We start from the raw sequence: 27948 nt of genomic DNA, 5'->3' as shown, positions 1-27948 counted from the left end.
TCGGCGGACAAAGCCCTTTGCCAACCGCTGCCCTCCGCCACCCGCCGCGCTCAGTGCCGATGACCCCACGCTTCGCTCTCGAAACGAGCGGCACTTTGACCTCCCCCCCCCTCCCCACTCCCCGCTCCGGCTCCCCGCCCCCGCTCCTTCCTCCCAGCCCGGGTAGGCGGGGGGCGGGCCACGCCGGTGCCGGTAGGGCGGCGGGATGGGGTGGGCGCTGCTGGGTGCGGGGCTGCTGCTGGCCCTCTACACGCTGCTTCGCCACGGGCTGCGCCCCGCCGTCCCCCCGCCCCGCTCCCCCGCCGCGCTCCGCGGCCGCACCGCCATCGTCACCGGTGAGCGCCGGGAACGGCCTCCGGGAACGGCCCCGCCGCGGCCCCGGCCCCGCGCTCACCGCTCCTCTCCGTTCCGCAGGGGGAAGCGGCGGCATCGGGGCGGCCACGGCGCTGGAGCTGGCCCGCGGCGGGGCCCGCGTCGTGCTGGCGGCCCGCGACGCCCTGCGGGGGGAGGCCGCCGCCTGCCGCATCCGCACGGTGAGCGCCGCCGCACCCCCCGGGACACCCCCCCGGGACACCCCCAAGGACATCCCGGGGCACCTCTGGGGACCCCAGGGGCGCCCCCAAAACACCCCCATGGGACATCCCTGGCCATCGTATGGCCACCCCCAGGACAACCCCATGGGTACCCCCATGAGGCCCCCCCCGGGCACCCCCAGGGCACTCCCATGGGACATGCCTGGATATCGCATGGGCATCCCCATGACACCCTCAGGAGACCCCCATGGCGCACCCCAGGGCACTTCCCAGGACACCCCCATGGGCATCCCCAGGAAACCCCCACGGCACACACACCCCCCGCCACCCCAGGGGTACCCCAAGTCCCATGGGTGCTATGGGACATCCCTGGGCATGACATGGGTGACCCCAGGACACCCCCCATGAGCACCTCTGGGAGACCCCCCCCATGGCGCAGCCCTGGGCACCCCCAGGACATCCCTGGATATTGCATGGGGACCCCCCAGGACATCCCTCCCTCCCCATGGGTACCCTCAGGGGACTCGCAGGACACCCCTGGGCACCCCTGTGAGACCCACATGGCACACAGCGGGGACAACCCCCAGAATACCCCTACGGGACATCCCCAAGCACCCTGAGGCACAGGCACCCTGCACCGTGGGGGCTGCATGGACACCCCTAGCCCAGGCATGGGGCTCCCCCCCCCCAACATGTTGCAACCCCAGGGCACCCTGCAGCCCCCCTCACCCTGGATTAGATCCAGCCCCCAGAGCATCCCCCCCTGCCCCCGGATGGATTCAGCCCCCACCCTGGGCAGGGTGCCCCCCACCCGGGCCCTGTCCCAGGCTGTGCTGTGCCCGCAGGAGACGGGGAACCCGGAGGTGCGGTTCATGCAGCTGGACCTGGCCAGCCTACGCTCGGTACGAGCCTTTGCCAGCGCTTTCCTGCGCCAGGAGCCCCACCTGCACCTCCTCATCAACAACGCGGGTGAGCCCTGAGACCCTCCTGGTACCCCCCTGCACCCCTCGGGCACCCATGGTGGGCTGCCATTGCCTCTTTTGCAGGGGTGAGCGCCGGGGGCATGACAGAGGATGGCTTCAGCCTCTCCTTCCAGGTGAACCACCTGGGCCACTTCTTGCTCACCCAGCTGCTGCTGGAGCGGCTGCAGAGCTGCGCGCCCAGCCGCGTGGTCATCGTCGCTTCCCGCGCCCACTGCGCCGGCCGCCTGCACCCCGACACCCTGGGCCGCCCACCCCCTGGGCCGCTGTCAGCCTTCCAGGACTACTGCGACAGCAAGCTGGCCAACATGCTGCACGCCCGCGAGCTGGCCACGCGCCTGCAGGGCACCCAGGTGACGTGCTACGCCGTGCACCCAGGTAGGGACCCGGATCTGGGGAGGGTGGGATGGGGTGGGCTCACCCTCGGCATGCACGTGGGGTGTTCTCTGCATGGGGTGTCCCTTTGTGCGCGTGGGGTGTCCTCTGCACGGCGCGTGGTCTGCAGGGAGCAGCCCTGCGCACGGCGCGGTTTTTGCACGGTGCAGCCTTTGCACAGAGAATTCCTGCTCAGAGAATCCCAGCATGGGTCAGAGCATCCTGTATGGATGCTCCGTACACGGAGCATCCCCTCTCATGGAGCGTCCTTTACGTGGTGTCTCCCTTCGCATGGAGCATCCCTTTGCACAGCGTCCCCTTGCACGATGCACATTTTGCACAGAAAAAAGCGCATGAAACATGCCTTGTGCACAGCGTGTCCCTTTGCAGGAGCATCCCTTTGCACAGCGTCCCTGTGCCCAGTGTGTCCCTTTGCATGATATGTCCTTGTGCACAGCGTCCTTGTGCACGGTGTGTCCCTTTGCATGATGCGTCCCTTTGCACAGTGTCCCTGTGCATGGCATGTCCCTGTGCACGATGTGTCCCTTTGCACAGTGTCCCGTTGCATGATGTGTCCCTTTGCACAGCGTCCCTGTGCATGATGTGTCCCTGTGCACAGTGCACCTTGCGCAGAGCCTACATTTTGCACGGAGCACCCTGCACCGTGCAGCCACACACCACTGGCCACGCTGCAAGCCCAGGTGGGGCGCAGGCAGCGCCCATGCAAAGGCCACCCTGGCACCGCCACTTCCATGTCTTGCACTAGAGCAAGCGGCTCCTGCGTGGGCCCTTCCCCGCCGGCAGCCGGGGTGTGACATGGCCACTTCCCTTCGCCCCAGGGTTCGTCAACACGGAGCTCTTCCGCCACACGCCACTCTGGCTGAAGCCGTTCTTCCTGCCGCTGGTCTGGCTCTTCTTCCGCGAGGCGGCCGAAGGCGCCCAGACCTCCCTGCACTGCGCCACACAGGAGGGCCTCGAGTGCTTCAGCGGCCGCTACTTCGCCGACTGTCGCCTGCAGGAGCCGTGGCCACTGGCCCGCGACGACCGGCTTGCCCGGGCGCTCTGGGAGGCCAGCGAGAGGCTGGTGGGGCTGGTTGGGGCTGGGGAGAGCCCCTCGCCAGCCCCTGCTGCTGTCAGGCAATAAAAGTGGTGGTGGTGAACGGGAGGGAGCCGGCCGTCAGTGCCTGCCTGTGCTGGGTTGGGTGGGAAACAGAGCTGGAGGAGGCAGAGCAGCCTTGCACACCCACGCGCACGCTGCAGTGCGCACACCCCGCCTTGCACAGAATCACGGAACGGCGGGGGTTGGAAGGGACCTCTGGAGATCACCCAGTCCAACCCCCGGCCAGAGCAGGGTCACCCAGAGCAGGTCGCACAGGAACGCGTCCAGGCGGGTTTGGAATGTCTCCAGAGACGGAGACTCCCCCACCTCTCTGGGCAGCCTGTGCCAGGGCTCTGTCACCCTCAAAGTGAAAGTTCCTCCTCCTGTTGAGATGGAATTTCCTGTGTTCCAGTTTGTGCCCATTGCCCTTTGTCCTGTCGCTGGGCACCACTGAGAAGAGTCTGGCTCCATCCTCCTGACACCCACCCTTTAGATATTGCTGAGCATTGATGAGATCCCCTCTCAGTCTGCTCTTCTCCAGGCTGAACAGACACAGGTCTCTCAGCCTTTCCTCGTAAGAGAGAAGCTCCAGATCATCTTGTTCAGCCTGGAGAAGGCTCCGGGGAGACCTTAGAGCCCCTTCCAGTCCCTGAAGGGGGCCTACAGGAAAGCTGGGGAGGGGCTGTTTGCGAGGGCATGTAGCCATAGGACAAGGAGCAACGGTTTTAAACTAGAGCAGGGTGGGTTTAGATGAGACATTAGGAAGAAGTTCTGTCCACTGAGGGTGGTGAGACACTGGCCCAGGTTGCCCAGAGAAGTGGCGGAGGCCCCGTCCCTGGAGACACGCAAGGCCAGGCTGGATGAGGCTCTGAGCAACCTGATCTAGTTGAAGATGTCCCTGCTCACTGCGGGGGGGTTGGACTAGCTGGCCTTTAGAGGTCCCTTCCCACCCAAAACATTCTGTGATTCTCTCTTTGTAGCCCTCCACTGGACTCTCTCCAGCAGTTCCCCTTCTTTCTTGAGCTGGGGAGCCCAGCACTGGACACAGCACTCCAGAGCAGAAGGGGAGGATAACCTCTCTCGACCTGCTGGCCACGCTCTTTTTAATGCACTCAAGGATACCATTGGCCTTCTTGGCCACAAGGGCACATTGCCGGTTTGTGGGCAACTCATCGTCCACCAGGACTCCCAGGTCCCTCTCCACAGAGCTGCCCTCCAGCGGGCCAACCCCTAACCTGTAGCGGTGCCTGGGGTTATTCCTCCCTCAGTGCGGGGCCCTACACTTGCCCTTGTTGAACTTCATGAGTCTGGCCGACTCTCTGGCCTGTCTAGCCTCGCTAATGGCGGCCCAGCCCTCTGCTGCCTCCCCCCGCTCCTCGCAGCCTGCTGCCATCGCGCCCACACAACCGCCTCTCAACATGGCGGCTCCCGCCGGACGCTCAGCCCCGTCTCCGGGGTGCGGCGCGGCGGAGCGCCGACCTTCCCAACATGGCGGCGCCCACGGGACGCTCGCCCCCCCCCCCCCCGGGGTGCGGCGGGGCTTAGCGCCGACCTTCCCAACATGGCGGCGCCCGCGTGTCGCGCCCGCGACGTGCGCCGCGCGGGGGCGTGGCGTGGCGGCGCGGGGGGTTGTGGGAGCGGGCGGCGAGGAGGAGGAGGAGGCGGCGGCGGGTGGTGTTGTGGGCACCATGGGCAACTGCCACACGGTGGGGCCCAACGAGGCGCTGGTGGTGTCAGGTACGGCCCGAGCCTCGTAGGGGCTGGAGGGGTGTCCCTGCCGTGGTGGGGAGAGGGGCCTGAGGGGCTTGTCATGGGGGGAGAGGGGCCTGAGAGGTCCTTGTCATGGGGGAGAGGGGCCTGAGAGGTCCCTGTCATGGGGGAGAGGGGCCTGAAGCGGAAGAGGGGCCTGAGAGGCTGGGGGTGCCTGTCATGGGGGAATAAGGGCCTGAGGGGTGCCTGTCATGGGGGAATAAGGGCCTGAGGGGTGCCTGTCATGGGGGGAGAGGGGCCTGAGGGGTGCCTGTCATGGGGGGACCATGAGGGAATTAGGGGGGGTGTCTCTGTAATGGGGTCTGCTAGAAGAGGACCCCAGTTGGAACTGGGGGGTCCTGGCTGTGAGGGGAGTCTCAGGGGTTCGAGGGGTCCCTGTCGTGGGGTCTAGTGTTGCAGGGTCCCTGTCCTGAAGGGGCTTTGGGGCACTGAGGGGGGACCCTGTGATGGGAGGGGCTCTGGGAGGTGCTCTGGGGCGGGTGTTCCTGTCATAGAGGGGCTCTGGGGAGGGTCCCTGCTGTGGGGGGACCCTGGGAGGTGGTGGCAAATGGGAGGCCCTCCTTGGGGGTGTTGGGGGTGGGATCTGGGGTGTGGGTTTGGGGGGTGTCTGCTGCAGGGAGCCCTGTGAATTGGGGTGGGGTGGGGGAGTCCCCGGAAGGAGCACTGGGATGTTGTGGGGCAGGCCCTTCCTGGAGGGGGTACTGCAGGGGTCCCTGTCATGAGGGGACCTTGCAGCGTTGTTCAGGGGGTGTTCTGATGGGGGTGTCCCTGCCAAGGAGGTGCCCTGGGGCGGTGGGCTCTGATGTGGGGTCCTGCAGTGCAGAGCGCGGTGGGCCAGGTTGTGGTGCCAGCGGCACACCCTGGTGCTGCTGCTCTCGGATGATGTCAGGCAGTGGCACCAGCATGGCTGCTGGGCTCTGGGCCACTGCCAACAGCCTTTGGCTTGGATTACCAAGAAGCCGTCCTGTTCCTTGGGGTCTGGTTGGCTTTCCTGGGGAGGGGGAGCCGGGTGTGAGCATTCCCCTGGGGCAGAGAGGGCAGCTCGGGGCAGAGCAACATGGGCCTGTCCCTGGGGTTCCCTTCTCATCCGTCGTATCCTCCCGCTGCTTCATTACTAGCATGTCACCTGGCCTCTCGGTGGTGCTGACACTGGATGCAATTGATGCCCATCAGATTTGTGTAATTTTATCATCAAGTGAGCTGGTTGCTTAGGTTGGTGTTAAATAAACCAGCAGTGAAGTCCCCTGTGTGATTCAATCTGTAGCTACTCCAATACTCTGCCGAAGCTCCAGAGTGCACTTTGGCATAGAGCAGGCTGCGTGCAGACAGGACTTAATTACCGTTAGGTGATGTAACGGCTTGCTGTAAGGGCTGGATATTTCACTGTGTGTGACAGGCTGGGGCCAAGTGCAAGGCAATAAGCAGGTTAGATACAGATGTTTCTCACTTCATGTACCCTCAATCATGTTGCATCCTTTCTGTCAACGCTGGACTAGTTTTGTGGCAAGCACTGCAATGCTCAGACCTAAACTCAGCTGGGAGAAAATGTCTGTGAATGTCAAGGATGTGCTACGATCGCAGCTCTGCTGTGCATGTCAAACTATGTTGTTATGTTTTGGGAGCCAAAGCCTCCAGCAGGCTGTGGCACTTGCTTCTGGCTGACCTGTTACCAGTTTATCTCTCTTGGATAACAGACCTGTTACGGGAATTATTGAGGAGATGACAGAAGCAGGCTGCAGTTTTGGAAATAAATATGCCTGCTGTGGCGGCTGCTTCTAAGGAGTTACAAACCGCACCCACCAGCTGCCTGGAGCAGCAGTATTTCTTGCAGCTTTCCTGGTCTTCTGTGAGCAGCTGCTGCATGTCTCTGCAGTTCCCAGCTGGGATCTAGAACTGATGCTGCACTTTCCTCCGAAGGGACCCTTGTCAAAATCAGCGCTGCTTGGTGAAATGCCACGTCCAGCGGGAGGAATCTCGAAGCTCTGCTCCAGGTGTGCTGGGATGCCATTCAGTCTTAAAAACTTGGTTTCACCTCTGTTCATCTCTGAAGTTTACAAGATACGGCTTGCAGGATGAGCCAGCAGGAATTTGTGGCATCTGCTTGCAGTTCCAAGTGTTATGCTTTCCCGCAGCCGGGAGCAGCGAGCTGAGGACACTCCTTGATGTACAGCCGTGTTCTGGGAAGGGAGCACAAATCACGCCAGGCTCTGCGAGTCAGAATTGGGTTCGGTGCTGCTACTAGACGTGTCTTTCCTCTGTCACTGCCCAGTGTGGTCTGCAAACACTTGCTGTCTCCCAAGAGCACCATCCCTGAGCTTCAGGGGCAGCCTGAGAGGTTGTGGGAGCCTGCAGAGCTCAGCAGCCCTGCAAGCTCCTCATGCTTACGTGCAGAGTGAATGCCAGGGCGTTAGTGGGAGGCGTGTAACTACAAGCAGTTGTAGTTCCAGGAACTTGAGCCATATCTCTCCTGGGAAAAGCAGAGAGGACTTTGGGGGCCAGCATTTATTTGCGTGGTATTAGGTTGGATTTGGGGAGAGAGGGGGAAGGGAAGAAAACACCAACAGCAAATAATATTAATAGCAGGCTTTTGGCCTGCAGTCTTGAATTGTCATACAGTTGTTATTTGAAAGACTTTACTTTGTGGGAAAGCACCTCCAAATCATGAAGCTGATTGGAAAGTTTTCTTTATTGTAAATTCAGCCTGTGCCTCTTGAAGGAAGTTTGGTCATGTGCCTCCCCTGGCATGTGGGTTTTTTTCTGAGGAGTGGTGTTCTTTCTTTTCACTCTCTTGCGAGACACTTAAGTTCTTCCAGTGCTCAAGGAGCAGCTGGCCGTGCCTTGGGAACATCTGTGTGTGCAGGAGCTTCGTAGCCTTATTTGGTACGGGTCAGCATTCCCGCTGGCACCTGCGTCCTTCCTCTGTTGAGCACCACTGATTTCCTTCTAAGAAATTGCACTTGGTTAGCCAATCCATCTGTGAAATGTAGAGCCCAGGCTTTGTAAGAGTGTTCCACAAAGCACTACAGAGGCGATGATGGTCTCATCATGAATGAGAACGTGGGTCTGCCTTTGCTGGCACCGTAGCGGTGCTGGGAGCCTCCCAGTGAGGTTTGGTGCAAACTCCGAGGGGGCTTTGACAGGCGCCTGGCCCATCACCGCATCTTCTCCAAGCGCAGCTGGAGCTGGTCGATTTTTCAGGGAGATACCCAAAGTACCTGTTCATCCTTACATCCAAATGTTCCCACCAGCTAAATAGGCTGTCTCAGATGCATAATGCTGGTTTTGGGTTGCAGTCTGGTTGACTGCAGCTTCCGCGGCTAAGGATCGATCTGCTAATTTTGAAATACAGTGCTATAATATTTCTGCAGAGTCCCATAATAAGGAGCTGTAATTTATAATAGCCATGTTCATCTTACAGTTAAGTAAATAGTGGTGCCCGGATCTCTATGGTAGTGGCATTTTCCTTCTGGCTGATGAGGGCTGTAGGGTGGCACCATGCAGCAATGGCCCAGTAGCCAGAGAAGCTTCGAGATGAGCCCCTGGGGATGCGTAACAAGGGAGGATTGGCACAGCCCACCACGTTTCTGAGTCAGAACAAACTGCAAAAGTTCAGGGTGTGAAAGGAGGGGGGGAAAAAAGTGAGGGGAATTGCAGCCCAGTCAACCTAGCTTTATTTCTTAGGAGAATACTGAAATAAATATATTGCTTGTAAACACCTAGAAGGAAACAACTGCACGTATTTGCTGAGTATGAGCTGTGCTCAGTTAATCTGACTTCTCTCTCAGGTGAGTTAGCACTCTTGGGAACGAGGAGTAGCAGCAATATTGTACGCCTTGCCTTTACTAAGGCTTGTTATACTCTTAGCATTTCTCAGAAGTCAGCTTGAGAAATATGGTCCAGCCCAGTTTCTCAAACTTTACTTTAGTCATTGCCCTTTGAAGCTCCTTGATCTCTTTCAAAGTAAAAGAAGAGCTAGCGGTTAATTCCAGTTTTATGTAAACATTTCCTGCCGCACCCCAGCAGTCAGGGGTAGTTAACCCTTCCGGAGCTGCTCTAAGCTCTCGCATCCTGTTACTGCATCCTTCTTATTCCTGCAAGAGGAACTGGTCATCATTTTGAGACAGTGTGACTGTGCTGTTTTTATGGTACTTCTCTAAGAAATAAAGTCTCTGCAAGCCTTCCCTCCAAGAGGCCTACAGTCCACAGCGCGAGGAGGAACTGGTTTCTCAGATACTGTAAAATTAATGTGAAACTGCCTGGAAAACCATTGCCAGGGAACTTGACAGTGGCACACTGTTCAGCTGAAAGAATTTGTCAAGTAAGTTCCTTGTTTTGGCTTGGATAATGGAATTGAGAATGTGCTTATTGAATTTGCAGACGGTACTGAGCTGGGAATGGATTCGAGAGCTTTGAAGAGCCGGATTAGAATCAAAATGAACTTGACAGATTGACCAAATGGTCTGAAAGAAATACGATGAAGTTCAATAAGGAGAAATGCAGAGAGCTACACTTAGGTGAGAACAGCTGATTGCATGAAAATGGAATGGGAGATGGTCCAGGCCGTGTCCTGCGGAAAGACATGGTGAGCAGCAAGAGCCATCTGAGACCTAACGCTCGTGGTGGGGCTGATGGCATCGGGGTTGTCCCTCCACTTCTAGCTACAGGCCTATGAGAGCTCAAGATTTCCCTTGTCAGGTGCTTGTTAAATCTCCAAGACTTGCAAATTACTCCTCAGAAAGCTTAGCAGGAAAAGGAGATGGACAGAGTAGCCTTGGGGCTTTCCTTTTGTATTCCAGGAGGAATTTTGGGGTAGTATCTCTGTAGTTTTTTTGTGTAACTTCACTGTGGTTTGTCTTCTCTGGGTTTGTGTTTACAACATGAGTTAAACTAAACCTGTGTTTTTTAAACTTGCTGTGTAGTATTGATGCTCAGCTTAAAACAAGTAATTTTGATATAGATTACGTCCAAAACAAGCTAGCCAGCATAATCTGCTGTAGTGACCATCAAAGGATTTTATGGATTCAACTCAGAACCCTGCATCATTTTAAATTAATTTTTGTTAACCTTGTGCCATTTCTGCTTGTGGACAAAGCCTAATTTATATGCACAGCAGGGCCTAAGAACCAGACAGCGATTTTAGTCTAGACCCCGCTTTTATTACGTGATTTTCTTTATGTATGCCTTTGCCTTCTTCTCTTCTCTCTGTCTTTTGTCAGTAACTGTTTTCAATTATCAATTTTTATCTTGTCTTTCTGCACTCGCTTGCACCCCATGACATTTCCCAGCACAGGGCTGTTTCTCTCACGAATCCGGCTTCTCTCTGACTGGACCAAGCTGTTTATTCCTGCCTTGGGCAGGAGACTCCAGCACCGGATTGCCCTGAACTGAGGCATGGAGGTGGCAGCTCTCTCTGTGCAGGTGAAGGCGGCGGTGTCTGCTCTGTTCTTGTGTTCAGTCTCTGGGAAGGAATATAGTTATCGAGTTACCGTAGCAGCCTCTTTACCACAACCTGATTTCTCACTTACCGCTTCCTGCCAGAATACGAGTTCATTGCCTCAAGTTACCTTGGGAGAGCAAACAACATAGAGCTTGTTTGCAACCTCAAATTGTCCCAGCTTTGATGTTTTGAGCCCTGTGTCCTCATAAATGTTGGGGCTCCTGTTCTTTCTGGCATGCCATCCATCAGGGCAGCAGCTTCCTGCATCTGCTGAGAGCTCTATTTATCTCCAAACTCCCAAGCAATTAATCTTATTTCATTAAAAAAAAACCCACCCCAAAACAAACAGACAACGTGCTTTCTACTGGCTCTGGGAATTCTTGCTTGAGCATGGGACCCCTTCGTTTGGGAAGAGGCCAAACTGGATGGCAGCTTCCCGGCTATGAATCCTCCGTTTGTAGCGTGCCTGGCCGCCGTACACTGCCCCGGAAGAGGCACGGTGGATGTTTGTGGAAGCGATGGCCAAGTGGCTGTGAGACCCGGGCTTCTAGAACAGTGGGCGTATTGTAGCTGGAAAAGGCAATTTCTCTGCCAAATCTCATTGTGCAAGAGGGTTTATTCTTTAGCCGTGCAAAGATTTCGCTTTGTTGGTTCCTTTTTCACTTGCTCTCTGAGACTTGGGAAAGCGGCTGCGGGACTGCAATGGAAAATGAGCGTTCAGCTCATCTGACTTGCGTTACCAGGACGGAGCTCTGCTGCACTCAGACGTCCGGCTTGCATGAAAGCAACCAGCTGGCATCCGGCTCCTGTTTAATGTTTGTTTTCCCTGTTTTTTTTTTCTTCCTTGAACATTTTTTGACATATAATCTAGCTTATTAAACTGTGCTGTGCAGCAATGCTGTGTAGCACTGGGGAGCAAACACGTGGCCCGCTTTGGGTGTAATACTAAATAAGGTATTTCCTTGCATTTCCTGCGGAAGAAAAGAAACATCTGTGTGGAGAGGCACATTTTTGTAACAATGGTGGGTTTAGGGTGCAGAGTTTTCTCAGACCATTATTATGAAATGATCACCCGAAGTTCGGTAAAGATCACATAGACCGTGTGAAATAAAATACCTTTCCATGTGGAGCTGCTTTTCCCGGCTGCCAGGAACACCTCCCTTCCTGTTCTTGGAAAACAAGGGCCTGGCTAAAAAGCTGAGCTAACCAGGCTGACGTCCTCCAAGAAATGTTAAAAGGCATTGCGGTTAATATGCTGCAGGATATTGTGTCATCAGCTTCTGTAACTCCTTGCCTGGCTGAAAGAGTCTTCCAGCTACAGGAAGAAGCTCTCCAGAGGCTGTCTCGGAGGTGATGGGAGAACATTCCTCTAGGCTGTGGAGTACGAGAGACCTGGAAAAGTGTGTAAATCTCTTTCCCATTTGTGTTTACTTCCTACTGAAATCGGAGGGTGAAGAATTGTAGGTGGGGCTGATCTGCAGGTTTAGTGAAAGCTGTTGGAGCAGGCGGTGCCTTTAGCTGGTAGTGAAAGTGGACGAACACTTGAGGATGGGGAGAAGGCGGAGGAGGATGGGGAGGAGAGAGTCCCCTCCTGTGGCCCGGAGGGCCCTGCCAGCACACTGGTCTGCATGTGTGCTGCCTTTGCTTCTTCATTTTGACCAATTGCAATGAACCTTAATAAAATGTCTCTCTTGAAAGAGCTGTCTTCTGTGGCCGCCGTCTGCTGGCTTCATAGTTCTCCCTTTCCCTTCCCACAGTGGGGAGCTCCCTCAGCACTGCAGCCACACTGTTTTCCCTCAATGCCTGCCCTTCCTCTGCGCTGGCTCTGTCTTCCCTGCGTAGATATGTCCCGCAGGGCTCAAACTGTCTGTTGCTCCGTTAGTACAGTGCTTGCCTTGCTGAGGCCCTCAGGCGTTGCTGTAATAAGTGTGATTATGGATAACAGACCGGGGAGGGACTGCTGGCTTGATCTGCTGAGAGATGGCAGTTCGCAGCCCTGGTCCGAGCCGGGGAACTGCAGAGCTCCTCCCTTGCCAGGCATGAAACCTAGGGCCGGTTGCTCTCAGGGTGCTTTCTTGGAATGTAGCAGAGGTCTTATTCCTTGAATCGAAGATGTGAAAATCCAGACAGCATCTTCTGGCTTCACTGGTCAAATCTTAAATGTGTCAGAGGAGGTCTACAGGCTGCCTGAACTCTGGGCGCAGCCAGCTCTGTGATGGACCGTCAAAGCCTCAGGCACTGTAGTACTTGCACAAGCCAGAACTAGGAGAATTTTTTGAGAACTCAAGGATTCTCCCCTCCTTCAGCTCTGACCTGCTAGCTTTTTGGTGGGTTTAAGGGTGGCTTGCAGTGTGGGTGAGGGAAAGGAGATGAATTTCTTACGTGGCTTTCCATAACAGAGCTGGTGCATCACAGTTAAAGATACTGAAGCATGTGCTTACAATGGTTCTTGTTGCTAAAAGTGCTTAAACTGCTTAACAAAACTAAAATAAAATCCTGGTTTGAAATACAGTCGTTTTGTCTGTGTTACTGTTTATCATACTGAATTATTACAAATACTATTTTCCAATTTTATAAGACAGTTCTAAAAAACAGTTGCCTTTGGAAAATTGCCATGTGAAGCCCATGGAGGTGAGGAGAGCAGTGGGTTCCCTGGTGGCCAGCTGTGTTATGGCTGATCAAAGGGTGTTCCAGGCCTGCTGTGGATCTTGGAAAGAGTTTTCTGCATTCATTATTTATCAGACGCTACAAGAATGCTTGGATTCTTCTGGGTCATGTTACAGAGCTTGGCTTGGTAGCACCCGTTGCTGTAATGCGGCTGAGCTGAGGTGCTTCCCCTGCTCTTGAGGGGCTGGGGGAATGGATTACCCCCCAGGGTGCTCTTTCCTCAGCACCCAGAGGCTGGGCAGGCTTGTTGGGAAGTTGTTCTGCTCGTGACTTGGTCTGGGTGCGGGTTTTTCCCCGACAGAGCAACGTGCATATGTGTAATCCCTGCATCTCTGTGCTTTGTGCTGTGCTGCAGGTGGCTGCTGTGGCTCTGATGTAAAGCAGTATGTGTACGGAGGCTGGGCCTGGGCTTGGTGGTGCATTACTGACACCCAAAGGTAAGGAGACCCCCGTTATTTGTGGGTTTTGGAGTACGAGTTAGGCAAAGCCATCCCAGTGGGGCTCTCAGCAGTATCTTTAGGAACATGGGACCGGGCACTGCATGTGAAACCATGGATGAGCATCAGCCCAGCCTGCTGCCTGTGGCTGTGACCAGCCCCTGCTCCTTTGAAGGAAGCCTGCCTGCGTACAGCAGTGTAAGTAGCTGGAAAGGCCAGTATGTGCCCTGTGTAGTGCCTTGAAGCGCGAGGAATGTAGAGTCACTCACAACCGCACAGCTTCCTTCTGGACATCCACTGCTTTGAGTGGTGGGGGCTGAGGTTGTCCCCTGCAGGCGGTAATCCTGTCATTTCAGGCTTACCTGACAGTAAATGATGATGTGCAAAATAAAATCACAGAATGGGGGAGTTCTGTGTTGACCGTTTGCGTGAGGACAGCTGGGTATCAGAGTGCAAAAGACAAAAAAGAAAAGAAATCCCATGCTTTCAGCTGACATAGTTTTCAACTGGCGCCTCTCATCAAACCCAAGGCAAAGGCAATCAGATTCTTTTTTTTTTTTTTTTTCCTTTTTGGTGGTTTTTTATTTACATAAAACCCACCAAGCCGAGAGGGCTGTAGCCTGGCTGGTCAGGGTGTTTCTTCCTGTGCTGGTGCGGTGAGTGCTGAGGAAGGCAAGAGCCCTGCTCTCCTCTGCTGCTGCCCTTGCAGCGCTACGCAGCTACGGGGCTCTCCCAAAGGCGCTGGGCAGCGAGGCCACCGGGCTGGCTCATCCATGAGTTCACAAGAGGAACTGGCCCCGTACGGCCCAAACCCTCATCCAGTAACAAACACGTTCGTGGCATGCAGTGGGCCAGTGCACCCTCCTGCTCTTCAAGTCTCTTCTAAAGATGTGCTGACTGCTGTCACCTTGGGAGCAGACTGTGTTCCTATTTCAAACCACAGGATTTCCTTTCTCTCCCTTCCCTCAGTCGTGGATTTTGCTTGCTGCTTCTTACCACGCTGGTCTCTGAACTAACGTGCTGTGATGGTGCTGCTGTCCTGCTAATGTAGCTCTTCATCTTTAGGATCTGTGGGAATGTTACTCTGTCCTAACACCTCCCTCATGCTCACCGGAGCAGATTTCCTCCGTCTGTGTAAAAAATAATAGGGAAAAAGGATAAAGACATGACTTTTGGGTTTTTGCACTGAGTGATGGCCAAAGGTTGTAGTTAACCCTTAGTGCCTGATCTTGCACCTCTTTTCCCTGTTCATGTGTTGCCACCAGCAGACAAAGTGAGCATGTTGCTGCCCTCGCTCTGCAGATGATACACTACCGTAGCTGCTCGTCACCTGGGGGTCAGGCAGCTTGCCTTGTTCGAAGGTTTCTGGCTGCTGCTGGCAACTGACTCACGACAGCTCTCAGGTCCTCTCCCAGGCAGCTGGTACTCAGGATTGCTACAAGAGCCTACCGTAGTGCTCCGGCTGCATGAAGATGTCTCAGCTAACACCTCCTGCTTTAGCCCGGGCTCTCCAGTGGTGCTCGTATGAGGTGGGAGGGGACAAAAAGGCCCAGCTTGAGAGCTCAATGCTTAACAACTGCATTTGATCTGGACAAACCTCATTCCCGAATTTTTGTGAGGCACCTCGCTGGGAGAACTGTTGATTTGAACAAATGGTTTCTGCTCCTCCTCTCGTCGTGTGAGAAGCCCAGAGAACAACACGGGACCTTGACCTGCCGTGTGCAGGAGATAACAGATGTATTCGGGAGGCTGACTTAATAAGTTAAGCAAAGGCTGAGTTCGGGGCCAAGAACTGCTTGCCAGGAACGAGCTGTCATATGACAGAGGTCTGTGCGTTATTTAGCAAACGGGGCTCTTGGCAGGAATGCCAGCACCCAAACAAATATTTTACTTTAAGATCTATACCGTTGGTTCATGCTATGGTATATGGGGCTTAATTCTCCTTTTGGGAACAGAGCCGTTCCTGAATACCGTAAGCCGTGCCACGGATGGAGCCTGCTGTATTAACATGAAGAGTGAGGCAGATTTCCTCCTCCGAAATTAGGACATCTTTTCTGGAACTACCAGTGCTGAAAGCACGAGAGACAGCAGCAATTGTGTTGCTGTCAGCGGCATCCCGCCAGGTAGCACTAACCTGGGAACAAAAGGAACAGTTAGAGCAGGCAGGGTGCTGGGCTCTTATCCTGCTACAACCTTGAGGACTGGAAAAAAAAATAAATACAATCCTGTCCCTGTTTAAGGGTCAGAAATAAAAGCAGTGAGAGAGGCAGTGCGGTCTTAACATGCCTCTGGGGGAACCAAATGGTGTTATTCAGCTTCTTAGGACAGCACTTGGAAGCACCTTCTCTCATCAATGCCTTTGCCAAGGGGTTGGTAGCCAGGTCCCTGGCATTTTTATTTTTCTGGCCCCTCTTAAATATTGGCATAGAAGCATCTAAATTATTACAAAAAGGAATTTTCTGTGTGTGAAGGTTACTCCAACAGAGAATTCCAGCTGACTCCAGGATGGCAATCCAGGTGGGATACATGGTTCAGTTTCATCTGCGGTGACTTAACGGGACGCAGGGTGGAGACGAGCCCCCAGCCCATTTATCCTCATTTAAAGAAGCACCTGGATGCCGTAAACTCCCTACTGCGATGAGGGAAGCTGGTCTGGCCCAGTGTTATGGAGCCCTGGGTGTGGAGAGTGGGAGAAAGGCAAACTGAACAGGGAAAAGCTGAAACCTGAAAGTCTTGTCTGTCCTTTGCAATGAGTGTCTTACTCTCTGTTAACTGCTTTATATATTTGCTGTCCTACCCTTATTCCTCGCTGCTCAGACTGTCTTTGGAGGTTATGACCATCCTCTGTCGCTGTGAGAATATTGAGACGTCGGAGGGGGTCCCACTGTACGTAACAGGGGTTGCACAGGTAATAATCCACCAGCTTCCTAACATCATGTCTAACTGTTTATCCCTCTGGTTTGAGCAGCAGCAGCAGCAGCAGCAGGATAACATAAAAACTAATGGTTTTCTAATGGGACAGTCGAAATCTCAGTACCCTCCTCTCCTTCCCCTTCTCTGGTGCTTACCCTGGTGCGCACTCCACAGTTTATAGGTAATGCGGACAGATGCATACTTGGCAAATTCCAAATTCAGCATCAATGTACTGGCTCCTTCTGATAACGCTACAGACATTTGCTCCAGCCATAATCCTTTTCTCGACAGCACTGTTTCCATTTGTGTGCCTGGTGGAGAGCAGAAGGGCATCTGCTTTTGTGTGGAGCCACAGCCAGGCCAGATCGGGTTCTGTGTAGGATCTGCGGCTGGTGGAAAGGCAGGTTTTGTCCATTTCAAAGTCAAACCTGTACCTTTGTGGGGGAATTGCAATTGTACCCGGGTCTGCAGTTTTGGATATGGGTTTCCACTCAGCCCTTCTTCCTCCACATGGAGACAGTGCCTGTTCTGGATGTTGTCACGTTTGGAAGTACAGCATAGAGACCTTGGATGTTTCAACATAGAGGACTAGCGTTTGCGCTGTAAGCAGCAGTTAGGAAACAGTGCAACAGTAATTACCAAACGTCCCTGTGACTTGCTGGCTAAGAAGCAGCACAGTATTGAAATGAAATTCAAAGTATAGATTAGGTCTCCAGAAGGCTAAAATCCTGTGCTAGCCGATTACAGCTGTGAATGCATGTGGCAGAAAATGCCTGTGCGCATCCTGGACGGTGGGATCTGTTTTATCAGCTCCCGGCTTGTGTGCCAGTTTAATTAGGACAGTGGCCAAGGCAGGCATGAACTTGCAGAGATACGTTCGAGCGCCTCCAGCCAATCCCGGAGCAACTCGGCGCGAACACAGCAGCCCAGCACAGCCCCTTCATGGTTCAAATGTTTGACCTAATGCCCACTGACACGACTCCCTGTCCTGTGGCTCCCTGTCCTGACTCCCAACGCCTTCCCGGCTTGTTATGGCTGACACTAGAGCCAGGCTTTGCTTCCTGAAGCAGAACCTGCCACGGCCACGCATGTCTTCTGTTTTACCAAGTCATGACCTGCAAATTGCCAGGTCTGGCGAAAGTATCTCCAGCCCACCTTGGGCGACTGGGAAAGCTCAGGTTCTGTTCCTGGGTGCCTGATATGACACAGGTATGGCCCTAAAGAGCTGGAGGCTCATTTCAGGCTGCCTTTGGGTCACAGGAAAAATAGAAGGAGAGGTGAACCAGATCAGGGGGCAGGTCTGTGTTAATACTAACCCAGTGGGGGCAAAGGCAGGGTTACTTCTTGCAGCATCAGGGTCAGATTTTTGCCAAGTACCAGAGCTCCTGTGGGGGTGGCAATGTGAGACGGGCAAGAGCATCCCAGGTCCCTGCTGTGCTTTTAAACCAGTGACACCAGCCAGCGAGAGCACGCGCTGCCCCGGCGTTGGGCAGTGTGGCACAGTGAGCCTCTGACAGAGGGCCGTTTGGGGTCCCAAAGCTGCTAGCTTCTGGCCACCTTGCTAGCCCAGCAAAAGGGAAGGGGTCACGGTAGCTGGCTCCCAGCCTTTCTCTGCTGATAAATTGCCTTTAAGCGTTATCTGAAAATCTATTTCTGGGCCAAAGTCTGTCTCTGGTCACAGATGTAGTCCCTCAACTGCATTCTGCGCCTGTCTTACATTACCAGTGATGAGTGCGGCAGGTAGCCCGGGGCAGGAGATAAAAAGGGAAGAGCTGAGTGTGTGTTACCTGGAAACGTGCAAATATTTTACGTTTTTTGGCAGGATTTCCCTAGAGATAATGACGTTACAGCCCAGGTGTGAGGACGTAGAGACGGCGGAGGGGGTAGCTTTAACTGTCACAGGTGTGGCACAGGTACAGTAACTCCAAAACATCATTTCAGGAATGCATGTTTCTAACTTACATCTGGTTTTCCCCCTTAAGAGGTTACTGTTGTCCAGGAACAGAAGCCAACATGCTCTGAAACAAATTCTTGTACAAAACCACACTGTCCTCATTGGTTCGACCACACTACAGCATGTCCTGTGTTGTGAAGGGGGTTGTGACCTCTCCTCCTCTCCCCAAAATCATTCCTCTTTTTCTGGTGTCTCATTTGTCCACGTGGCAAATGAGGTGTGTGGGGGTGACTTGATCTGTTTGTGAAACGCTGATGTACCGCGGTGCCCTTGAAAAGCTGTGTGTGACCCCACAGGACTGACCCATTCACTCCTGAGATGGTATTGAGCATTATGTTGCTTTGGATTGTTATTATTATTAGCACACGGACCTTGCAATTCTTCACGATGAGTTAAAGCTTAAAGAAAGAACTTAGTCCCTCCAGGCACTAAAATTTGTGTGTAAAATTTCTGCCTTGAATTGAATTTTGATGCTCTCAAGCCTTCTTCATATGTGAAAACCAGCTCTTGCTGCTTGTGATAGTACAGTTAAATACCTGCATTTCTTAGACTCCGAGGTCTGCTGCCCTGATACAGAGTTTGTCCTTGTGACCAGGTTCTGCCTTGGGGAAGATGCTGGGAAGAAAATGCTGTTAGCTTTTGACCGAATTTGACTCCTCAAATAGGCAGCTGGATGCTTTGATTGAAAATTGCTCCTGACAACTCATTCTGGGTGCATAAAAACCGAGACAGCGATTCTCGGAGTGCGCACAAGGCTGTGGCCACCATGTGTCCAAGGCATGTCCGGGTCTGTGGTTGCAGGAGAGGTGACTGCCACGTTCCCTGCGCTGAGCAGTGGAGCCGAGGGGAGCTGCTGAGTGACGCAATGATGTGACCAAAATCCCACATGCGTCAAAAAGGCTCCCCCAGGGAAGAGCACTGTGGCTGTTGCAGCTCTTTTAAGACCAAGCGCTTGATAGATTTCACCCAGTGCTTTCCAGAGCAGCAGATTCCTCCCTAGGTTCGTTGATTTGCTCTGAACTAACGTTGCAGAGGAGCTGCGTGCTATGTCTGCACGTAACTCAGGATATGAATTCAGCCAGGAGCGGTTTCTGGATTGTCACACGTGGCAGAAGGGCCGGGCACAACGCTGACTCAACAGCGCATAATCCATCGCCCTGCTGCTGTTGGGGAATGGGGCGACGTGCAAGAGCACCAGCACGGGAGCCCGCGTCTTGGGCTCGTCCTGGCTCTAATGGTGTGAACCAGCATCCTTGATTTCACATTTTCCGTTCTTTATATCTATTTAGCTGCTAATGTGTCACATAACCGCGGTGGTCTTTTCATGGTTGGCAAAATGCATGCACCCGTGTCTCTCCTCACACACGTTTCATAAATCTGTAGGCTTTTCCTTCTGTATTTGGACAAGGTATTTCTGTGAAGCCAGAATTCCTTTTTGGCCTGGTTTTGGGACATCCTCCCATTCCCTGCAAAATGGTCCAGGCTGAGTGGCGTGTGCTAGCAGAAGGATGAACCACCACGTGCCTGGATTTAAAAATGCAACTCCCAATTCATCTCACTTATGTTATTGTCTCTTGTCACTGTTCATTTTTTTCACTGTCCATTAATTTTAAAGGTTTAGGCTTGTGAGATGCAAGGAATTACCATGAAGAAAGCCAGCTCGAGGCAGCTGGGGGACGTGCGTGGCAGAGGTTACCTTAATTTTGCAGAAGTGCTTTTGAGGCAAACATTTTTCTTCTAAGGGCTTGTGCAAAAAAGCAAACAAATTATTACTGGAGGAACCCCTTTTAAAACGTTTTCCGTAATAAGAGAAGTGCTTGATGTGCATAAGGATGCCATTCTTTTTTTTGAGGAGGGATGTAATGAGTTCTCACCAGTAGCCTCCTTCCTGTGTTGGCTGGGTGCTTGGGGTGCGCTGGGACGCTGCTGGCTTAGGCCACGCTGGGCTTTGTATCCTTCCATGTAATTTTTTCTGGGCTTCAAGCTAATTGGATTGTCTCTGCTCGCCCCTCGCTGTGATTGCGGCTGGCTGGAGCTGGGTGTGGCGGTATTGATCCTCTAGATGGGATTGTTTTATGGAGGCTCTCTGATTTCCTGCCAGCTAAACTCTCTCTCTGATGGGAATGACATTTGAGGACGCACCAAGTGTCGTGGTGCCCTGTGTGAAATACTGGAAACAAGCTGAGCGCAAATTGCGCAACTCTCCTTTGTTTTGTGCAACCTTTGCTTTGTAGGTTGACATCCATGTTCAGCGGATAGCCAGGCTTGTTCGGGCTGTCCAGGGCTTACCGGCTGCTGGCTGGCTTTATTCACGGAGGCTGAATCATTCCTTGCTCCTGTGAAGTACCGCAGGGACTCTCTTAACGAACATCCCACTCTTAATGAACATGCTCTGACTGTCCTCTCCGTAGCTCCCGAAGGGTGGGGATTGTTTAGAGAGGTGGAATTGCTAGCAGATGCACACCGTAAATGTTGCTGCGGAGTCTAATTGGTTTTGGTATTTGCAAAAAAAAAAACCTCCCGAGCCTTGTGCGAGGCCCACGCTCCCTGGTGCAGCTGCGTGAGCAGCTCTCCCAACTCCCCCTTGTGTAGAAAGTGGACACTGCTGGCCCGGGGTGCAGGGACAAGGAACTGCTGTGGCCTGGCCTCGTCAGGAGCCCAGAGAAGGCAGAAAGAGGATCGCCGCACTTGCCAGGGATTCAATTTGGCATTTTGACTGGGAAACCCAGCCTGAGAAGCGAAGGTATAGGAAATAGGCTCAGCCCAGGTTGGTGTTTCTTCACGTTACTGGAGGTAGAGTTGTGGCAGCTGAGTCTTGGTCAGCTCAAAGCATCTAATGCAGTCGGTGTCCGGTCCGTTTGGAGGATTGTAGCTGGTCCCAGTTGTCCCACTCTCTGGCAGTGCCAGGGGCCAGGTGCTGCTGTTTGGCTCTGGAGGTTAGGCTGTGGGATCGTCTCGTGGGCTATCAGACCAGGCTTTCTCAGGAAATAGTTGTGTTGCTTTTGCCAGCAGTTCAGCCCTGGAAAGCTGGCTTGTAGGTGGCAGGATGAGGTCTGTAGGCTGTGAACTCATCGAGAGGAGGGTCTGAAGCTTCGGAGGTCTCTGAACCAGGAGCGTGCTGGCATCGCAGGTAGCAACAGGTCTGGCCAGAGCCCCTGGGACGGGACGCAGGGTGCCACCCGCATCTCATGGGACAGGAGGCACTGCCCAGCCCAGATGTCTCCATGAGAGGGTGCTGTGGGACCCGCTCGGCGCCCAGAGGCACTGTTACGGCCCTGCTTCCTTCTCCACTGCTGCCAGACGCACAGCCGTCCCTGTCTCTAGACTTTTTCTGAGCCCTCAGACTGGACATGGCCACCAGGAGCTGTCACCTTGGTGGGTTGGAGCTCCTCATAGCGGGCTCCTATAGAGCTCCACGAGCACACATCTCCACTGCCTAACGTACCCCAGAGGGATTTTTAACACACTTTGCCTTTAAAAAGCAGCCCCGTGACCAACAGGGCCATCTTAAGACCCTGGCTTGTTGGGACCTGGGGGTGCTTTTACATCTGGCCCTGACTGTGGGAGGTGAAAGCAGCGCTGGAGTGGCTGTGTCCCGTCTCTGGGGGTCATTACCAGACTGACACTATGGAGCAGGACAGCCGGGTCCTGGCCATGGCACACTGGGGTCACCGCAAAGGGTGGCTGGAAGCTCCCAGCCATGAGCAGGACAAACCAGTGTGCTGTGGCCATTTCCTCTCATCTGTCCTTGGAGGGAACGCTGAATGGAGCCCCTGCTCCCAAGCTGCTCCTTGGGCATTTGAGGGTCTTCCTTGTTCTCTGTCTTTCCTATGTGAGAAAAAATTAATTCTAGTGAAGGAGGAGGAAGAGGAAGGTAACAAAATGGCTTTTGGCCAGGAGTAGTAATAGAAACCCCTCTCTCCTAGGTCTGGTGTTGGTACAGTGGCTGAACTGGTAGTTCAGGGCTCTTTGGTAGAGTTTTCATCAGGTGGGACTTGTAGGGCCAGGCTCTGTCTCCATGTCACGTGGTGGCCACTGCTGTGGGAGCCGCAGGGAGCACCTCTCCATGATGAGGTGCCGTCAGGGTTTGGAGAGGTGTCTGCCCCAGATGCTGGTGCTGCTGCGTGTGCCTGCAGCGGGGCTGTCCCCAGCACCAGCAAGTGGCGGCTCCCAGCCTGGTCTGGTGGCCTGGCTCAGTGTGGTGACAGCTCAGCATGGTTCCTTGGAGCATCGGTAGCACAGGGGCCTGGCAGCCTGGTGGTGGTACTGCTGCTTCTGCTGCTGCTGCTGTTGGATGCCTGTCCCTCTTCGGGTAGGTGCCTTCAGTCCCTTTGGTTTTGTCTCCTGTCTCTAGGTGAAGATAATGACCGAGAAGGAGCTCCTGGCTGTGGCCTGTGAGCAGTTCTTGGGGAAGAATGTGCAGGATGTGAAGAATGTGGTCCTTCAGACACTGGAGGGGCATCTGCGCTCCATTCTAGGTGAGGAGGAGCTCACACTCTTGAAGGCATCTTGAGTAGCTTTCTCCCTTCTCTGCTGGCTGGTCCCAGCAGTGTTGCTGCCACCCCAGCAGCCACAACGGGTGCTTCCTCTGCTGACTGCAGAGGTGGCACCTTAGATTATTCCTCCCCTTCAGCAGCTCCTGCCGTGTTGCTGGGTGTTGTGATAAGTGAGTTTTCAGTGCCTGCGCTAAGAGATGTCTGAGTCCCTGTGGGTTACAGGTGTGTGGGGTGGTTGCGCTTGACTGAGATGTCGGTCTGCCCTGCAGGGTCTGGGCAGAGGATTACGCCCTTGTGCCCAGACCTGAAGAGATTAGGGGTAACGAGAATGTTGCTGAGTTTAGGTTCACACCGTTGTGTGTTACTTGTTCCGAATAAAGCGCTTTGCCTTCCATCCCTCTGCAGGTACCCTGACAGTGGAGCAGATCTACCAAGACAGGGATCAGTTTGCCAAGCTGGTGCGGGAGGTGGCAGCTCCCGATGTGGGTCGCATGGGTATCGAGATCCTGAGCTTCACCATCAAGGTACACCCAAGACACAGGGCGCTGCGCTACGGGACACCTGGCAGTGCTGTAGAAGCAGCACAACAGAGCCTGGCCCTGGCTTCTCTGCTGCAGCTGGCTCGGGCTGACAGCCTGCCCCAGCCCCCCGGGAGTTTCCATGACAGCTGCTGCAGCATGTCCTGTATCCAGGCAGCTGGGCAAAGAGCACCCAGTTAGCTGCCTCTGTAAACACGGCTCAGCTCGTGGAGAGAGCTCGCTGATAACTGAGCCTTCAGGGAGCCAGAGGGAAGATGTCGGGAGAGCTCGCCTCTCCCTGTCACGCCTGTTTCTGTTTGGCAGCAGGCTGACATGGCTCTTTCTGACCTGAGTCTAACCGCACAAACAGTTGCTCTGAGCTTCAGCGGGAAGGGAGCAAGGTGGAGTTGCTCGTTTGAAGTGGTTGTGACTTATCTTCCCCTCTCCAGGATGTCTATGATAAAGTGGATTACCTGAGCTCCCTGGGAAAGACTCAGACTGCGGCTGTCCGAAGGGATGCAGACATCGGTGTGGCAGAAGCTGAGCGAGATGCTGGCATTCGGGTGAGTCCAGAGATGTGCTAGGCTTTCCCAAAGCAGCCTGTTTTGCTCCAGCTGCACACCCTGGAGCTCTGCTCTCTGTTTCCTCTCTGCAGGAGGCAGAGTGCAAGAAAGAAATGCTGGATGTCAAGTTCATGGCAGATACCAAAATAGCAGATTCCAGACGGGCTTTTGAATTGCAGAAAGCAGCCTTCAGTGAGGAGGTCAACATTAAGGTGAGAGGCATCCGACAGCCCGCTGCTGTTCCCTGGCTGGTTCACGATGCTGATGGCAGCTCTGGGACTTGCCAGCTTCCTCCTCCTGCATGTGTTAGGAGAGCTGGAGGTGAGGAACCCAGGTTTCTGTGTCACAGTGTGAGCTTCTCCCAGCAGAATTCCTCTCCTACTCTGTTTGCAACAGTTAGGTGGACTAGGAGGAGAGGAAAAGATGGGGAGGGTCATCCCAGCTGAACTCGGAGATGGCTGAGCTCAAGTGCTGTGGGAAGAACTCCCAGGAAAGGCCAGCAAGTGCCACTCTGAGGATAGAGATGTCACCTCTGGGTGGAGGTTTGGTCCAGAGCAGGAGGCACGTCTGTTTTCAGGGCCTGACAAGGGTCATTATGTCTGGGCACAGGAGATCATGGCCAAGACACCTCTTCTCATCTCTCCTCTGTGCAGACTGCGGAGGCCCAGCTGGCCTACGAGCTCCAGAGCGCCCGGGAGCAGCAGAAGATCCGCCAGGAGGAAATTGAAATCGAGGTGGTGCAGCGCAAGAAGCAGATCGATGTTGAAGAGAAAGAGATCATCCGGATGGAGAAGGAGCTGATAGCCACTGTGAAGCGGCCAGCCGAGGCCGAAGCCTACCGTATCCAGCAGATCGCCGAGGGTGAGAAGTGAGTGAGCCCGTGACCTGATCCAGCTCTGAGCCCGGCTGCGTGCTGGGCTGGGGTGAGGTGGAAGCCAAGTGCAGCGGGTGCTGTGCTGAGACCCAGCTCGTGGGCTCTCTGCAGGGCAGGCACGTTGCTGGCGGAGGGAGGGAAGCGGTGCCGTGTACGCTGCGGGGATCTGGGCAGCTGGAGTGTTGGGTTTCCCTTTCCAGGGTGAAGCAAGTCCTCCTTGCTCAGGCGGAGGCAGAAAAGATCCGCAAGATCGGAGAAGCGGAGGCCTTTGTGATTGAGGCCATCGGGATGGCGGAGGCTGAGAGGATGAAGCTGAAGGCTGAAGCGCTCCAGCAGTACGGAGATGCTGCCCAGCTGGCTCTAGTGCTGGATGCGCTGCCTGAGGTGAGGAGGGAGCAGCTTTCCCCCGCTGTGGGCAAGTGGTGGGGAGTTCCCAGGCTGGACCAGGCCTCCTGGGGACACAGAGAGGCCCCATGTGGCGTGTGGGGACTTTACCCAACAAGGCTCATGGGCAGCTTCTTGACTTGCTGCTCATCCCACCTTCCTTCCCTGCCTCCCCCAGATCGCTGCCAAAGTGGCTGCTCCCCTCTCCAAAGTGGACGAGATCGTTATTCTCAGCGGAGAGAACAGCAACACGACGTCCGAGGTGAACCGTCTGCTGGCCGAGGTCCCCGCCTCCGTGCGCGCCATCACTGGTGTGGATCTCACAAAGGTGAGCTGGGCACCGGCAGCTGGCAGTTCCTGCGGCTCTGAGGGCGCGGGGGACTTGCCTGAAAACTTTCAGACTCCTTGGTGAGCCTCTCCTTCCCCAGCCCTGCCCAGCCGCAGAGTGCAGGCAGCTCCCTGCCTCCCCCTCTTCCATCCTAACAGCTTCTCTCTTCCACTCCTACAGATTCCCCTGATCCAGAAAGTCACTGGGGCCCAGGCATGAGACTGGTCAACCCAAAGCTAGTGAAGATCACTCCCTGTTATGCACTCAGACGTCAACTGCCTTCAACACGTGGGAATTCCTTTTATATCAAAGACAATTGGAGTTTCATTTTTGAGCTCTGGTGCCTTATTTTGTAGGGCCAGAAAGATGCATGTCCAATCAAGCCGCTCTTTTTATTACAAAGGATGGGAGGGGATTTATTTTTTAACTAACTGTATATTGTATCGGGCCGGGGTTTGGATCCGATCCCCCATTATGACTGGCAGCTTGTCTGGTGTTGCAGTCCCCGGTGCCTTGCTGTTCTCTGTCCTCGGGTGGCTGCCCAGGGCTCCGAGCAGAGGCTCGGTGGGACGCGGAGCATGGAGCGTGGAGCTGTGGGAAGAGAACAGCCAGGACCCACCTCTCCTGGGCTCCCTGCCCTCCCGCAGCCACCCTCCTGGGCATTGCCCAACCCCTGCCCCTGCCCACAGGCTGTTTTTGTCTGGCTTTCCCCGTCTGAGTGTCTCGCCAATAGGGCCCCCGCGGCACTAGCAGTCCTGCCAGGCTGGGCTCCCTGGAGGTGACAGTCACAGCCCTGGGAGGGTGACAATCAGGCACTGCCGGTGGGTGCTCCAGTTGGTGGCCCCCTCCCACGCTGCCTTCCCTCGGGCGAGGTCCCACCACCAGGAATGCCAAAAAATAGTGTTGTACCAAAGCTACCCCATCATCCGAGAGGGAGGTGAGGCCACTGAGGCTGCTGTCCCCGAGTGCCGTGGTACATCTTGACCCCCCTAATAACTACTAAAGCCATGGACGAGGGCACGGGGGGCTGGGCAGGGTGCTGCAGTGGGGACAGGCTCCCCCAGCGCCATGGCCTGTACAGCTGGCCAGGGACCAGCGCTCCTGGGGCTGGTGCTGTGGCCGTGAGGCTGTGACAAGCAGCCGTGGTGGCCGGGGGATGCCCCAACAGGCAGTGCAGAAGCCCCTGCCTCGCTCAGTCCCCCTGCCTCTTACGGCCAGTGGTTTTGCTGCCCTAAGTGACGGTGTGAAAGAGGTTGTCCCCTGTGTGTGTCCCATACTCCCCACAGTGCCACCAGGGCCTCGTGCTGGCCCCTGCCCCCTCCCCGCCTGTCTTGTCGCCTGTGCTCAGTGTGGCTGTAGCAGCCAAACCCACGCGTGAAGTCGGCCCGGCGCTGCTGTGGGGTGCTGGGGGTCCCTCCGCTGGCTCCTTCACCTGCAGCTCGGTGCCACCCTCCCCATTGCTGTAGGGTGGGTGCAGGGACCCGGGTCCCCCTCCCCACTCCTGGACGTTCCCCCGGTACTGGCCAGTCCCTTTGCCAGGAGACCCTTTGCTGTGGGGCTGATGGGTGCCGTGGGGCCGCTGGCACCCCATCCACCTCCCTGCTGCCGGGGGGGGGGAGGACTGGCCTTATCAGCCCGCGGCTTGTGCTCGCCCCGCGGGGCCGCTGGCCCAGATCTGGCGCTTGCCGGCGGGTGTGCCGGGCGAGGCGCCCTATCTGCATGAGCGTGTGCATGCCTGCGTCCCTGCCACCATCACTGCTGTACGATAATAAAGCCTTGTCACCACCTGCCTTGGCTCTCGTCTTGTGCCTCCTGCACCCATCTTCCCCGCCGCAGCACCCCTGGGCCCGGGGTGGTGCCAGAGCCGGTGCTTGACCAGCCGTGGCTTGGGCTGGCCCAAAGGCTGCTGGCCCTGGAGCGGGCAAGTGTTCCCTCTGGGATGGAGGATGTATGCAAGTGAGGTCCCAGCTCACGCTGCTCCTACAAAGCTCCTGGGAGCTTGTGGTGTCACTGTGTCCCTGTGGGCTCCTTGTCCTACCCCCAGGGCAGCTGCTGGCCGGCCCTAGGTGGGGTGAAGCCTTGTTCTGCTGCCACACGTGTGAGGATGGAGCTGCGGATGGAGACAGGAGCCCCCGAAGGTGGCTGGTGAGCCCCAGCTGCATCACCCTCGTTAACCCGGGCAGCTGATCGCTACGGGGGCACCCCAGCCACTGGCACCCCAGGGTTCGTTGCAGGGCTGGCGTGGCCCGAAGGCTCGTGTCTGTCCCAGCAGCCAGGCTGGTGGCACCAGCTCGTGATGCCACCATCTCCCCCTGCGCTGCTGCCGGCCCTGAGCAGCACCGTGCCCTTGCCCTGCTGACAGAGCCCCCTGCGCCCTGTGGGGACCAGGCAGCACCCATGTCCCGTGGCACCCTGTGAGCCTGGGAGCCCTGTACCATCCCCGTGCACCCTTCCCTGCGCGGGGGGACAGCAGGGTGGCTCTGGGGGTACCTGTCCTTCTCGGGGTCAGCCTGCGAGCGGGCGCAGAATGTGAATGGGGATAACCTGGGGGGCTTTGCTGCATTGCCACCCCCGCAGGGCAAAGGCAGCTCCCTCGTGCCCTCAAGACCCTCCGTGTCCC

General features: G+C 55.4%; 1 protein-coding gene across 8 annotated transcripts; it reads left to right on the top strand.

Moving 5' to 3' along the window:
• Positions 1-164: 164 nt before the first annotated feature.
• Positions 165-27117, top strand: FLOT2 (flotillin 2). Of its 8 annotated transcripts, XM_074593819.1 has the most exons (14): positions 165-335; positions 415-533; positions 1379-1502; positions 1580-1891; positions 13217-13298; positions 18034-18124; positions 22520-22643; positions 23067-23185; positions 23629-23742; positions 23835-23954; positions 24396-24610; positions 24817-25000; positions 25179-25328; positions 25509-25755. In XM_074593819.1, the coding sequence occupies exons 1-14, from the start codon at positions 206-208 to the stop codon at positions 25545-25547; spliced, it is 1923 nt and encodes a 640-aa protein (XP_074449920.1). In that variant the 5' UTR covers positions 165-205; the 3' UTR covers positions 25548-25755. The 8 variants fall into 8 exon arrangements, 6 of the variants coding, with proteins under 6 accessions (XP_074449920.1, XP_074449916.1, XP_074449921.1 ...); XR_012588208.1 differs by lacking the exons at positions 165-335; positions 415-533; positions 1379-1502; positions 1580-1891; positions 18034-18124 and adding exons at positions 4586-4724; positions 16116-16206; positions 26963-27117 and having other exon boundaries at positions 25509-26880; XR_012588207.1 differs by lacking the exons at positions 165-335; positions 415-533; positions 1379-1502; positions 1580-1891 and adding exons at positions 4608-4724; positions 26963-27117 and having other exon boundaries at positions 25509-26880.
• Positions 27118-27948: the final 831 nt, after the last annotated feature.

This window comes from Larus michahellis, chromosome 7 (genome assembly GCF_964199755.1).
Source record: "Larus michahellis chromosome 7, bLarMic1.1, whole genome shotgun sequence".
Lineage (NCBI taxonomy): Eukaryota > Metazoa > Chordata > Aves > Charadriiformes > Laridae > Larus > Larus michahellis.
This window is presented reverse-complemented; position numbering and strand designations above follow the sequence as displayed.

Bases quoted from the DNA above. Each gene is read 5' to 3' on its own strand.
- FLOT2 (XM_074593819.1), top strand. From the start codon at position 206: ATGGGGTGGGCGCTGCTGGGTGCGGGGCTGCTGCTGGCCCTCTACACG. The intron at 336-414 runs GTGAGCGCCGGG...TCCGTTCCGCAG, and splicing joins CCGCACCGCCATCGTCACCG to GGGGAAGCGGCGGCATCGGG. The intron at 23,955-24,395 runs GTGAGAGGCATC...TCCTCTGTGCAG, and splicing joins GTGAGGAGGTCAACATTAAG to ACTGCGGAGGCCCAGCTGGC.